General features: G+C 45.0%; 1 protein-coding gene across 1 annotated transcript in view; it reads left to right on the top strand.

Annotated features, from left to right (window-relative positions):
• Nucleotides 1-397: 397 nt before the first annotated feature.
• CCNK (cyclin K) overlaps nt 398-15,202 on the top strand; it is an 18,035-nt gene continuing 3,230 nt past the window's right edge. The window contains exons 1-9 of the mRNA XM_005877898.2: nt 398-507; nt 5,428-5,676; nt 6,347-6,428; nt 7,845-7,976; nt 10,256-10,361; nt 10,858-10,915; nt 11,684-11,853; nt 12,211-12,485; nt 13,381-13,414. Coding sequence (XP_005877960.1) covers nt 5,480-5,676; nt 6,347-6,428; nt 7,845-7,976; nt 10,256-10,361; nt 10,858-10,915; nt 11,684-11,853; nt 12,211-12,485; nt 13,381-13,414 — 1,054 coding nt within the window. The 5' untranslated portion in view covers nt 398-507; nt 5,428-5,479. The remainder of the gene's footprint in view (nt 508-5,427; nt 5,677-6,346; nt 6,429-7,844; nt 7,977-10,255; nt 10,362-10,857; nt 10,916-11,683; nt 11,854-12,210; nt 12,486-13,380; nt 13,415-15,202) is intronic.

Here is a 15,202-nt window from a genome sequence, read left to right as displayed (position 1 = left end):
CGCCACCGCTCATTGGCCCAAAGCTGAACGCATGGGCGCGGTTCCGCCCCATCGCTCCCCTACCGTTTTGCTCGGGCTCCTCCCCAACCATTGGGCCTGCCGGCTCCTGGAGCCTGAACTGTCGGCACAGCCCCCTCAGCTCCGGGGCCACAATTGGCGGAACTGTGCCACGCCCGGACGCTGATTGGAAGACTGGCTCTTCGGGCCCCTCCTCTCGCGTCCAAATTCCGTTAGCACGTTCGGTTGCTGCCGAACTTCCTTAGCCCCGGGAGCGGGACCAACGGGAGTGTCCCTCTGACAGGCTCCTCCTCCTGCGGGGCGGGGCCTGAAAATGACTGGCTGTTCTTTCCTCCGTTGAGAGCTCTGCTTTCTTCTGATTGGTTGACACGTGCCTCCGTGTTTTCCGGCGCCGACGCAGCGCAATGACGTACTCCCCGACATCCCATGTCCAAGATGGCTGCGGTCCGCAAGGAGAGACGTCGCTGAGGGGCTTATCGGAGGCGAGGGGTGAGTAACCGACCGATCGCGGGCAGCGCCACCCCCCTCCCGCGTACCTAAAGGCCTCAGTAGGGCAGGGCCAGCTGCCTCCACCCCCTAGTGGAGTCTATCTTCCCAGATACCGCCTCCCCCAGCTGCCCCCTGTCAGCTCGAAGTTAGCGGGCGATGGCGGGGCTGCGGAACGGGATTCGGGAGAGGGTTTTGAGGCTCAAGAGCGGAGGAGAAAGGCCCTCGCGCGCCCTAGCACAGGGTAGCGGGCCCCGCCCAGAGGGGCGGCTAAGGTTTGGGGACTTTGTAGCTGGTGGGAGAAGGGGCGGGGTCTTAGCACGCGCGCGCGCTCCCGCAGCCCCGGACTGCCCGCGTCTTCCCAGCTGCTTGGGGGTCTCCGTCCCAACTTGGCCAGGCTGAGGCCCGGGCGCCGCTCACACCGGGGTGCTCTGACCCGGGGGTCTGGAGAGGAAGGAAGACCAGGCACTTCCGCGTCCGGAGTCGTTCTCGCGGAGACCTGGTTCTTGCGGACCCTATCCTGGGCCGGTGCGGTTGGGTCCCGAAGGAGTTGTTCTTTGGGGAGTTGAGGCGTCCGTGCAGAGGTCCTCCAGCTGTTCTCACCAGCACAGAGCGCGGTCGGTTGCGCTCCCTAAAATGTGGGTTGCCGGTTCAATGGAGCTTTCGCTCCCACCACCCGACGTTAGGCGCGGCTTCCACCAGTAAGAGCAGTTCCTTGCGCGTGGCCCTTCTGGATTTGTAAGGTGAGCCTGCTGGTGTCTGCGTTTCTCGCTCGGAGGCTCTCTGGAGAGGGGTCCAGCACAGCGCCTTGCAGTTGCAGGCGCTCGTTAGAGCAGCGGTTCTCAACCTGTGGGTCGCGACCCCTTTGGGGGGGTCGAACGGCCCTTTCACAGGGGTCGCCTAAGACCATCGGAAAACACATATATAATTACATATTGTTTTTGTGATTAATCACTATGCTTTCATTATGTTCAATTTGTAACAATGAAAATACGTCCTGCATATCAGATATTTACATTACGATTCATAACAGTAGCAAAATTACAATTATGAAGTAGCAATGAAAATAATTTTATGCTTGGGTCACAACAAGAGGGACTGTATTTAAAGGGCCGCAGCATTAGGAAGGTTGAGGACCACTGCGTTGGAGGTTTGTACGAACAGGGTAGAAGGAGAGATCCTCCGGGGTTTGGGGTCCCATCCTGGAACCCTGCGTGGCGTACATAGCGCTCTGTATTGCAGAATGAAGAGTGAACGGGTGGGTGGTAGACATTTCGGCTAAGATTGTATTATTAGGATGCTTGCCTATTAAGTGATTTTGACTGTAAATTAAGTAATTATCCAGGACTCTTGTTTTTTGTTGTGTGTGTGTGTGTGTGTGTTTCAGAATGACAACCACAGGTATCTAATTTTGGGTTTTATTTTCTTTTGTCTCATTTTGATTATATATATTTTTCAAACATATTAGCTGACTTGTGCATAAGCGTGTTTAACGTTTGTTTCATTTTGGAAAAGTAGATTGCACCAAAAGCAATAACGAAATACTATCATTGTTGAGATGCTTACATTTTATTTTATTTTAAGCATATTTTTATGGATTTCAGAGAGGAAGGGAGAGGGAGAGAGAGATAGAAACACCAATGATGAGAGAGAACCTCCTGGATGCCCCCCGCCCCCCTGGGGATCGAGCCTGCAACCCAGGCATGTGCCCCTGATGGAATCAAACCCAGGACCTTTCAGTCCGCAGGCCGACGCTCCATCCACCCAGCCAAACCAGCTAGGGCAAGATGCTTACATTTTAAATGCCACTTTCAAAAAAATTGAATATCATAAAGAAAAAAATGGTCATAGTTTTGGCCTACAAAATGAGCTACAGTCATGCACCCCATAGTGACATTTTGGTCGAAGATGGAACACATACAAAGGTGATCCCGTAAGATTGTAAAATTCCCGTTGCTAGTGACCCTGTAGCTGGCATAATGTCATAGTGCAAGTTACGTGTTGGTGGTGATGCTGGTGTTAACAAATCTGAACTGAAGGTCATATAAAAGCGTAGCACGTACAATTATGTACAGTATGTAATACTTGCTAATGATAATAAACGACTATATTACTGGTTTATGTATTTACTGTTGTGGAAGCTAAAAGAATAATACTTTCCCTCCCACCTTCTAAGTTCTTATAGCTGGGCCAAGAATTAAATGAACAGAGACAAATTAACAGGAGAAAGTAAAAATTTTAATACATGCATATGGGGAATTCACTCACATAGGCATGAAAATTCCAAAGATGGGGAGGCAACATTGGAGAAAATGTGGGGACAGGATATTAGATTTCAGAAGTGAGAATGGGCTGAGGAAGAGCAGAACATACATGGCAGGCAGGAAAATCCTTGCTGGGTCACTCAAAAACAGTGGGACACGGGGTACCTAGCTTACAGACCCTGCCCGAAGCCTCTTATTTACCATGCTCGGTTCAAATTGGATTAAGGCGACATCCTAATCCTCCTTCCTTCCTGAAGCAGGTTTTTCTGTCTGAGTGAGTCTCTTGGGCAGGAGAGGGGGAAGGGACAGAGGTTCTTTCTTGAGTCCTGTTCCTTAATAACCAGCTTAGAACCTATGTCCCAAAGAAGGCAGCTTCAGTGTGACAAAACTGTGGTTTCCTTCACTATACTATGCTTTTACTCTTTACGTTAGAATGTACTCTTTCTCGTAAAAGATAATGTATGTTATGTTACACTGGCAGCAGCCTCATACATCTCATGTTGACTGTGTCTCTTGATTGAATCATTTTCCTTCAAAGTACAGTTAATGATAGAAAACTGGAGTCTTATAAATATCACAGACCTATTAGATGGCTCTCAGATGCTACAACTTTTTAATAATCTATTTAAGAATCTTGTCAGAGAGCAAAGAGTTTGTGAGTACTTGGAAGCTCAAACCAGCAGAGCCTCAGGTCACTGAACATAATCTCTTCCTATCCTACTCAGCACAGGTAAATGTACACTGGATGAGGTCTAAGTAGATGGATTTATATCCATTCAAGTTACCAAACCTAGAATGTTGGTTCATGAGTTGGTGTCAGCCTGAATGAAGAGAGGTCTTTAGAGATAGACTACAGATCTCTGGTCTTGCTCTTTTTCTGGTTAGCACTTTTTTATTACCAAATTTGAATATATGAGGCATGCTTCTCAAATTAATAAATGTACTCAAAACCTGTAGTTAACATGTTAAATGACACAAGTTTTTAAAGGCTAAAATAATAGGCCCAAACTAACAAGATATAGATTTACCAGGAATGATTAAATGTACAGAAACCCAGTTGTCCATGTTGGAGATGAAGAAGGCCTACCTTGACAAAAATGGTTCTGGGGCATAATATTATGTTTATAGAGGAACTTAGTGTCCATTTGAGGAAAGGCAGTATCGTAACCTAATGATAAACTGTGGCTCTGCCATTTGCTAGTGGTGTGAATTGGGCAAGTTGCTTCCTGTCTCACTAGCTCCGTTTTCTCAGTGATAAATTGTGAAGATAAGAAAACAACTTGCAGGCATGCTGCAACTCAGTGGCCCCTCATTGGACATGTTGAATATTAGTAACCTCTCATCCCATGTGTATTACTCCAGTCATATAAAGATTATTGTTTTTCATTTTGGATGCTAATATTTAGGGGGAAATCTTGAAACACTAAAAATTATGTGGAGGAAATGGGATGTTTGCCCTGGAGAAGAGCGGGAATGTAAAAACGATCTTCACATATTTGAAAGACAGTCAGTAGATAGGGCAAGTTATTTTCAAGGAGCTAAGTGGGAACTCTAGAGAGTTGTTGAAAGGTAGATTTAATTCACTCCTTATTCTGTGCCATCTATGTACCAGATCTAGGGGGTGAACAGAACAGATCTCAAAATTAATATAAAATTAATACAAGAATGAATGTTTGCCTGGCTGGTGTGGTTCAGTGGTTGAGCATTGACATATGAACCAGGAGGTCAGGGCACATGCCCAAGTTGTGGGCTCAATCCCCAGTAGGGGGCGTGCAAAAGGCAGCCGGTCAAGTATTTTCTCTCATCATTGATGTTTCTCTCTCCCTCCCCCTTCCTCTCTGAAATCAATAAAAAAAATTTTTTTTTAAAAAAGAATTAATGTGAATACCAGTTATTGATACTCAGCAATGCTATAGGCTGCCTGGTAAACTGTTACAGTTCCATTAATGAAAGTGGCCAAATGAAGGTTAGTGAGTGACCAAATATTACTGTTTAGAGGGAATTTCTGTACTGTGTGAAAAATCAAGTAATGACCTTTACTGCCATTTCCAACTTGTAAGTATCCATAATTCTAAATGTTTAAAACTGAATTTAACCTTTCATCATGTAAAATGAAATATCAAAGGCACATTCTTGAAAGATGTTGCTAAAATGCCTTGACATGCTGCTTGTTTATGGAGAGATTTTTACTTTGTGGAGCTCATAAATCTCTCCGTCTTTCACAGTAATCATGAACTGCTAATGAGAAAATTTGTGACTTTAGGATCTTGTGAAAAAATAATGGAAGAGTAATAGGGAATGGGGTTATAGTACTGAAGTAAGAATTTTTCAAGAGGGATGGAATATTTAGAGGACTGTTTCGATTCTATCCATGTACATTTATTTTCACTGCATTTCGGTATCCTAGTGGGATTGGTTCCAGGACTTTCTGTGGATACCAAAATCCATGGATGCTCAAGTCCGTTATTATACGGCACAATGTGTACAAATGTTTTAATTGGCTTTGGAGGTCAGCTTGGGCTTTTAACTGCCAATCAGTAATGTTTCTGTGGGAAATTTCAATCCAAAATCAGGTACCATCTGTAATTCTAGATTGCTTCAATGATCGGGATTGCTTCACATGGGTATCCCTTTCCAACTTTGCTTCTCTTTCTCATAGGATCCTAACATTTTCAGAGAATCTTTTGAAAAGAACAAGTCTACTTCAATAAATGAAGGAGAATAAAGAAAATTCAAGCCCTTCAGTAACCTCAGCAAACCTGGACCACACAAAACCATGTTGGTACTGGGATAAGAAAGACTTGGCTCATACACCCTCTCAGCTAGAAGGACTTGACCCAGCCACTGAGGCCCGATACCGCCGAGAGGGGGCTCGGTTCATCTTTGATGTGGGCACACGTTTGGGACTGTATCCTTATCTCTTTGGAATCTGTTTCAGGCTTCCCACCGCCAACACTGAGAATTAAATTAGATACTGTTGATAAAACATATAGTAATATCTCCCAGCCAGTGTGGCTTAGTTGGTTGAGCACTGTCCCATGCACCAAGAGATCTCTGATTTGATTCCCAGGTTTCGGGCACAGTCTCCAGTAGGGGGCAGGAGGCAGCTGATAATGTTTCTCTCATTGATGTTTCTATCTCTCTCCCTCTCCCTTCCTCTCTCTAATCAATTTTTAAAAAGGAAATCTTACCTTAAATAGACATATAGTAATATCTCTGTACTAAAATGGCCCTTGAATATCTTTGTTAACTAATGTTATTTCTGATTAGCTTGGCTCTTTGGGGGTTTTTGGTTTCCTATTTTTCATTTAAATGTGTAGACTTAGCCATTGAGCAAGTGGCCACCAGGAGGAAAACAGCCCCCAGTGATCACAGATGAAGGATGGTGAAGCCTGGACTTGTTCGTAGTGTAAACCCACCTTGCTGGGGTGAATTCTGATACAGAGATCCCCATATACCTGCTTTGCTACTGACGGTGTTTACTTTACCACTGACTTGCTTGCTATTGTTTTAGTTTTTCCACATTTAACTAAAAACAATAACAATTTCTTGACTAAAGTCCTTAACCAGAACAACAGACACTATGATACCCTGGCAACTGGAATAATTTATTTTCATCGCTTCTATATGTTTCATTCCTTTAAGCAGTTTCCAAGATATGTAAGTATTTAAATTTTATTTTAATTCTCTATCACATGTAATTATTTCCACACAGTTCAGTGAACTAATTTAATCTATTTTTATATTTCCAGAAAGTAGTTATTTTTACATAGTACATACTATGTATAAACAAAATCAAGTTTGAACTTTGTGTGTGATTTTTTGTTTGTTTTTCATTTTTTAATTAACCACATTCAAATCCTTTTATTTAGCCTGATATGGAAACAGTCATATTGTACTTTGTGTGCAAGTTTACTTCCCTATTACCTTTGCCAAGATAAATTTGGGCTTATAATTGAGACCCAACAAAGGCCAAGAAGGAATAAAAATGTTTCCGGCCATATTGCTCATTCTGCAGTTGTTCCTTTAACATGCACTGTCTTCTGCTCTGTGGGAGACTCAGACAGGGAACCTGCCTCAGTACTTTTAGTCCTGAGGTGTGACGTACAAAATATGTGGTAGAGGGGAGACCATAGGAGAGGTGCAGAAGGAAGGCTGCAGCTTCAAGGGAGAGATTAATGCATTGGGGAGGGATCAGGGAATATGCTAGGGAGGAGGTGCCAGCAGTAATGAAGCCCTGACTATAAATGTCAGGTGGGACAGAGCAGTGATCCAGCAGAAACTAGCGTGACAAAGACATGGAGGAACCACGTGGTGAGTACCAGCCCAGCTAGGAGGTTCATTTGGCAGGAATGGAATGGGGGCCCTGGAAGGAAAGGTAGACTGGATCAGACCATTGTAAGCATTGAACTCCAGGCTTGGGCATTAGACTTTAATAGGTAAACTGAAGTGGTCAAAGAGTTTCATAAAGAAGATGACAGAATTAGACTTAACAGGAGGTCAGTCTGTTGGGGTTTTTCCTTTAGCTACGATTTTCCTTAGTTTTGTACACAAGTGCTAGAGGAAGGACACTCAGTCAGCGTTGTACCCCTGGCACAGAGTCTGACATCTAACGATGAGGATTCTGTGGAGGGTCAGACATTCAGGAGAGATGAGAGTAGGCGGAGAAAAACTGGAGAGAGAGCAGTGAGACCACCTCAGTGATGTGGGATCTGGACCAGGTCCAGGCAGCGTGAGGGGAAGGAAGGACAGCTGGGCACTGGCACAAACATGGACTCCACCAGACATGCGTTTAGCTGTGTTCTTTTTCTGGAACAAAGATCACAGTGTGAAAAGAAAATTTGTGTCTGTGGGTTTTTTCCCTTCTGGCATCTACTTTGTTTACATAACATGTTCTTTGGAAAATTAAATTTAAAATAATTTATGGGGCCAAATTGGGTGTGTGTGTGAAATTTCCTTTTGAGCTCCTTGTGAATAAGAAAGGGGAAGTTAGGAGAGTGAAGGTCAAAAATCTTTGCTTGTGTTTCTGTGTGAGCTTTGAGAACTGTATCTCAGGAACTTTTGTCTTCTTTTTAGGTAACAGGAGCTTGTTGTCTCTTTCTGGCTGGGAAAGTAGAAGAAACACCCAAAAAATGTAAAGATATCATCAAAACAGCTCGTAGTTTATTAAATGATGTACAATTTGGCCAGTTTGGAGATGACCCAAAGGTAAGAATCATAACTGCCTGCCTTTAAATCTTGGTTCCTTGTGGTAGCATTAAGATGGGAGGTCCTGCTGGGCTGGTGTGGCTCAGTGGTTGACCTATGAACCTATTACAGTTCGATTCCAGGTCAGGGCACATGGCCGGGGTGTGGGCTCGATCCCCAGTGGGGCATGTAGAAGGCAGCCGATCAGTGATGCTCAGCATTGATATTTCTTTTTTTTTTTTTTTTTAAATATATTTTATTGATTTTCTACAGAGAGGAAGGGAGAGGGATAGAGAGCTAGAAACATTCATGAGAGAGAAACATCAATCAGCTGCCTCCTGCACACCCCCTACTGGGGATGTGCCCGCAACCAAGGTACATGCCCTTGACCGGAATCGAACCTGGGACCCTTGAGTCCACAGGCCGACGCTCTATCCACTGAGCCAAACCAGTCAGGGCAGAGCATTGATATTTCTATCTCTCTCTCTCTCCCGCTCCCTTCCTCTCTGAAATCAATAAATATATATATATATCCTATATAATAAAATCCTAATATGCAAATAGACCAAACGGTGGAACGGCCGGCAGAACAACAAGTCCCTATGACACACACTGCCCCCCAAGAGGGAGGCAGCAGCAATCGGGGCAGGGACAGCCAGCAAACGCCCCGCTGGTCATCTCTCACGGAGGGGACTAGCAGCAGCAATTGGGAGGTGGTGCTGGCCAGCAGGCAGTGCCAGGCCGCCAGCCAAAGTGGGTGCCAGCAGGGGCCCCCCGGTCGCCCCACAGATTGGCCCTGATTGCTGGCCAGGCCTAGGGATCCTACCCTATATATTGGGAACAGTGTCTTAGATTTAAAAATTGAAACCTGGCAAGGCTACTCTAACTGAAAAAACAGGATGATTCAGCGATGACATGTATGGACTCTGGCTTGCACATTTTGTGGTCAGCCCTGATTCTGACGCTTATAAATGTGTGACAAAGCCAGTTACTTTTCTCTGCTTCTGTTTTTCCACCCATAATATGGGGAAATGGTACTACTGCCTCAGAAAGATCATGTTATGTACTACTTTTTATAATTAGGGCAAAAAAAAATCTAGCTGCCCATACAACAGCAAGATGCCTTTCACCTGTATGAAGAGTATGGTCACTGATGCATGCAGCATTCCAGATTGCGAGAGGGCAGGCCGGGCTGAGGGACCCCCTCCCCCTTGTGCATGAATTTCATGACTGGGCCTCTAGTATATATAATAAATATAGATATATTTTTTTTTTTTGAAGGATAGAGGTCCTTGCCCTAGTCAGTTGCTCAGTGGTTAAAGCATTGGCCCTTGGACTGAAGGGTCAGTGTTCAAGGGCATGTACCTAGGTTGCAGATTTGATCCCCAGCTCTTGTGTGGAGGCAGCCAATCATGTGTGTCTATCTCTTCGCCTCCCTTCCACTCTAAAAATGAATGGAAAAAAATATCCTTGGGTGAAGATGAACAAAATTAAAAAAGATAGAGGTCCTTGTGTTGGCAATGGCTGTGACTCCTGTATCTTCCAGTCCCAGGTCCCTGTGCAGAGGTACTTTCCCTTGCTTCTGTAAGGAGGAAAGAGGATGTAGCCACACTTAGGTAGCGCTTGCTAACGTGCCAAGTCATGTTCTGAGCACTTTAGGGGCGATAGCACATGTCGTGGATAGGAACAAAGTCCCCTCCTGGCTGGCTGTGCTCCTAGACCAGAAGCAGTGTGGCTTCTTTGGTTCAGGGGTGCTGGCAGCTTCTGGGTAGATGGATAGTGCCAGTGCTCTGCGTACATGTATCTGCATTGCATGTGCTGTGTGTCTTTTGCTTCCCAAGAATGGTGGGAGGAATTGACATTTGCAGCTATTCTCAGGCACCCAGAGATTGCTATTGGTTATACCACCCATCCTGTCTTTTCCCCACAATCCCTGCTCATGTCAGGAAATGGTGTTAAAATAATTACATACATGACTGTGTTATGTTCTAAAAACACCACTTTCAGCCCCGCTGGCATGGCTCAGTGGTTGAGAATCGACCTATGAACCAGGATGTCACGGTTCGATTCCTGGTCAGGACACATGCCCAGGTTGCAGGCTCAATCCTCAGTGGGGGATGTGCAGGAGGCAGCTAATCAATGATTCTCATCACTGATGTTTCTATCACTTTCTCCCTCTCCCTCTCTGAAATCAGTAAAACTATATTTAAAAAATAATAAATAGAAAAGTTCACTTTTTAAATACTGATTTAGACCTGTGACTAAAACTACAACCCCAACATTTATTATTTTATTTTTAGGAAGAAGTAATGGTTCTGGAGAGAATCTTACTCCAGACTATAAAGTTTGATTTACAGGTAGAACATCCATACCAGTTCCTACTCAAATATGCAAAACAACTCAAAGGTAAGAAAAAGTTATTAAAAGAACTTTTTTATTCTGAAACCAAGTCTTCATCATCGTTTGATGACACTGCGATTATGCTTAAAAGAGGAAAGCAGAAAATTCAGTGTGTGAAGTACCTGGGCTATAGCTTGCCCAGACATCTCAATATTGTGGCTATTAGTACTGTTTCCTTTTGTGTATAAACAGATTCTGTCATCCAGTTGCCAAGTGGTATGAGACAGGAAAATGAGTCAGAACTTTTTAAATAGCCTAATAAATTCGGCCATGGAGCCAGGCTTCCCATAAACGGTGGCTCTCAGCATAGAGCGTGTGGAGAGAACAGAGGTGGGGCTTGGACCCACTCGTTTGTCCTTGTCTCCCATGCGAAAGCTCTTCGCTGTGTATTGGAATGATGCTGAGGGTACCTGGGCTTTATATGAGTACTTGTTGCTTCTTGTGCTGCTGCTTTATTTTCTTTTCCTACTAATTTACCTTTCCCCCCTCCCCCCATTTCTAGGTGATAAAAACAAAATTCAAAAGTTGGTTCAAATGGCATGGACATTTGTAAATGACAGGTACATATACTCAAATGTTGATTTAATTACAGTTTTTTAACAAACTATAGAAATGATTCCTGAAAGTATAGTCTTTAATTATAGTGTTTTTAAATACCCAGGGACTTCATATGTCACTTTACCCAAACCCCTACTTTATATCAAGGAAACTGACTTGACCCAGCTTGAGGAGCCAGTGAAGGGCAGAGCTGGGGCCAAAGTCCAGGTCTCCTGTTGCCAGCAGAGGCAATACCCTGCCATGTCATGGTGATGCAGGATCCTGAAATCTTATTTCCAGTTTGAAACATAAATCTAAAACAATACCCCAGAGAGTTTGGACAACTAAATACTGAGAACCCATTTGATTCTGCAAAAACACAAACACCATATGGTGTCACGGTTTTAGATCCTTGATGTTCTAGAGCCCAGGGATCTATGAGGAACAAAGTGCCTGTGAGTGGAGTTGTCGCTGTTGGGAGAAACATTTCTCTAGCTAGGATTTCAACAGTTTGAAGAACATAAATCATTTTCACTTGTATTTCATGGCATGGCAGTTTTTTAATGGGCTGGGATTCTGATTCTTTAAGGAACACATTTTTTAAGTAACTGTGGTTAAAATAACTTATTTTTATACTTTTAGAGCACTCTATGTGTAATACTTTATTTGATGGTGTTTAGAGAAGGATAAGCAAATTGCCATTTAGATGCAGCATCTGACTTTCATGGATTGAGTTAATCACAAATGTTTGTTCATCCAAGTGAAGTCACCTCTTTTTCCTGTTGAACTAGTCTCTGCACGACCTTGTCACTGCAGTGGGAACCAGAGATCATAGCAGTGGCAGTGATGTATCTCGCGGGACGTTTGTGCAAATTTGAAATACAAGAATGGACCTCCAAACCCATGTATCGGAGATGGTGGGAGCAGTTTGTGCAAGATGTCCCTGTGGATGTTCTGGAAGGTACTGGGCATGCCGATCATTCTGTGAGGGGGTTCCATGTTGGGATGGTGCTGCCCTGAGAACGTGATTCCTGAACAGATTTCCCGATAGGCCTGCATAAACTCTTCTTCAGAAGCATCTGTGACTAACATTTCAAATGTAATATCCACTCTTTCCAAGCAAATCGTTTTGGTGACCTGAAAATACCCACCAGTGCTGTGCACAGTAGAGGCAGGGTGAATTCCAAATAGGATTTTGACATGTTGGTCCTTGTATGAGAATCGTGGCTCAAAGGGAAATGGGCTGGCTTATTTTTCTAGGTAAAATTTTATTTCAAATATCCATCTGTGGTAAATGTAATTGTCGCCTATCATTTAGATATCTGCCACCAAATCCTGGATCTTTACTCACAAGGAAAACAACAGATGCCTCATCACACGCCTCATCAGCTGCATCAGCCCCCATCGCTCAACCCCACACCACAAGTGCCACCAGTGCCACCATCACAGTCGGCTCCAGGCCCTGAACCACCGCAGCCCCCACAGAAGGACCCGCAGCCATCAACCCAGCCGCCGCCGCCGCCACAGCAAGTCCAGCAGCCCAAGAAACCGTCCCCACAGCCTAGTCCCCCCCGCCAGGTGAAGCGAGCCACGGTGAGTGGCCAGATTGGCACTGGGCATGGCCAGCTTTCCTGGTGGCAGTGCCCCACCTGAGCACATTCCTATTTCAAAGGGATTTCACGGAACACTAAAAATCGCTATCAGACTGCATGTCTATGGGGAGCCTGAAAACTTCTGTGGTCAGAGGAGAGGCTCTGTCCTCCTCCAGCTGCTGCTGCCTATGTCACCTCCGACAGGGCCCTGAAACCTGCCAGGGTGTCGTTTCCGCCTCTATACCCTGCTGGAATGGGTGTAACCAGGTCCCTCTGACTCTGTAGTGTTTGTATCTTTTTTTTATATATATATATATTTTATTGATTTTTTACAAAGAGGAAGGGAGAGGAATAGAGGGTCAAAAACATCGATGAGAGAGAAACATCGATCAGCTGCCTCCTGCATGCCCCCCACTGGGGATGTGCCTGCAACCAAGGTACATGCCCTTGGCCGGAATCAAACCTGGGACCCTTCAGTCCGCAGGCCAATGCTCTATCCACTGAGCCAAACCGGTCAGGGCTGTAGTGTTTGTATCTTTAAGTGACAGTATTGGTAGAAATTTCTCCCAATGGTGGCAGCCCGGCATTTGCTGTTACTCAGTCTTAGAAGAAGCCATGCAGGATATATAGGTATCAGCCAACTCTGCTGATCAAACAGGGCAGTGCGCTAGAGGCCTGAGACTCAGTGTTCAGAACTGAGACAAGGGAGTATTTCCAGACAGGGAAAGGGGAAGGAAGCAGAATGGTGCTCTGCAGGTGGCAGGTTTGCCCTGCAAGGTAAGCCAACATGGTTTTGTGTGAGGCCACATTCTGTCGCTGTGATTTCGTGCCTGGTTCGTCTGGTTTTTTCACTCTTCCCGGGCCTGGGTTAACGGTTGTGTTTTCTTTTGCAACAGGTTGTTTCTCCCAAAGAAGAGAACAAAGCAGCAGGTAATTTCCGGTTCTGTTTTTTAGTTTTATATGTCTGCTTATCAAAACTTTAAATTCTTAGGCAACAGTGTTTCTTTTCTGATTAGATTGGCCTTAAAATTTAAAGACCCCATCACAGACTTGACCCACTCTGCCAGAAAACACATTGTCTTCTGTTTATCCCAACTCTATTTTTAGATTATATTTTGATAAAAGGTATCAATAACAATGTACTGAGTCGCATATATAAAATGTCATCATGAATGTAGGAGACCGGTTGCCACAATATATGTTGTTAGAGATTAGTGGAGTGTGACACAGTAAAAACATGAAGAAAGTGAAGTGCCCTGGGTGTGCCCGTCCTGAACACCGAGTGGCAGGATGGTGTGGAGAAAGGACTGTGTGGTGGGCAGGGTGTTGCCCAGAGAACCACCACACGGCCAGCCCTGCTGCTTATGGCACCAGGCCTCTGTCAGACGCCTTTTCTATGTACACTAGAGGCCCGATGCACAAAATTCATTCAAGGGGCTCAGCCCCGCCGCTGCAGCCGCAGGCTGCCTCAACCTCCTCTGCCATGGCGGCTGCCTCTGCCTCGGTCCCCACCTCCCTCCCCTTCCCCCTCGCCCCCTCCCACCGACACAGCTTCATCCGGATGGTTATCCGGAAGGACGCCTGGCCTAATTAGCATATTATGCTTTTATTATTATAGACATGTAGTAGAGCCCAGAGTTGGTTAATGTGTTTCTGTGTTGGAAGCAAATAAAGAGTGAGCAAAACCTGAAAGATTACAGAAGAGAAAGTGAGAAGCGTTTTGTGTGTCATTGGCCCTGTTGTGCTGAGCTCTTTGAAGCACAGTGTCCACTTGTCTCTGTTTCTCTGTTGCTTAGTTCCATGGTAGGACCTCAGGGAATTATTTGTGGTACTGTTGTCGAGATCTTCAAGTTACAGTAAAGCTACGTGTTTCGCAGGATCTTTGGGGGAAAGATGAGTTGAGTACAGGTAAATTTTTTTAGTTCTGAATGAGCAAACAGTGTAAGACACCAAAAAGCAGATATATACAGTCATCCTGAGCTGATTGCAGCATCTGTTGGAGAGATAGAGAGAGCCAGTGGTGACCTTGGAGAAGAACTAGAGCTGAGAGCAGAGAGCCTGTAGGTCGAAGGAGGCAGGTGAGCAAAGGAATTGGAAGTAAATGGAGAGATGAGTTTCCTGGAACAGGAAGAGCTGAAAGGGCATCACTTCTGAGAGGACTGAAATGTGGTTGGAGTGGATGACAGCGCCTACCTACTTGGAGGGACCGATTTTGCATAGGCAGTGGGAGCCATGGGAGGTTGGTTAGCAGAAGCATGGCAAAGTCTGAGTTCATTTTAGAAAGTTTCCTGGCAGTAGTAATAGCACAGATGGTTGGGAATGGGAAGGACTTTGCCAGCATCTGGGTGAGACCTGGTGAGGGAAGAGTCAGAATGATGGCCAGAGGCCCAGGAAGGGAGGGTCAGACAGCCTGGAGGTGAGATCTGACTGAGCAGAACAGTACATGCAAGTAGCTACAGAGGACTGACAGTGTGGCCCACTCCAATGGCCTGGTACCCTCAGTGCAAATATACACCAGATTTCTGAGCGTTAGTAAGAAAAAGGAATGTAACTCTGGCCAGTGGCTCAATTGGTTGGAGCATCGTCCCGTACACCAAAAGGCTACGGGTTCAATTCCCAGGTAGGGCACATACCAGTACCTAGGTTTCTGGTTCGATCCCCAGTTGGGGCATATACAGGAGGCAACCAATCAATGTTTCTCTCACATCCATGTTTTTT

Source organism: Myotis brandtii, unplaced genomic scaffold (genome assembly GCF_000412655.1).
Source record: "Myotis brandtii unplaced genomic scaffold, ASM41265v1 scaffold535, whole genome shotgun sequence".
In the NCBI taxonomy this organism is placed as follows: domain Eukaryota; kingdom Metazoa; phylum Chordata; class Mammalia; order Chiroptera; family Vespertilionidae; genus Myotis; species Myotis brandtii.
Note: the sequence above shows the minus strand (reverse complement) of the source record. Positions and strands in the feature narration are given on the sequence as shown.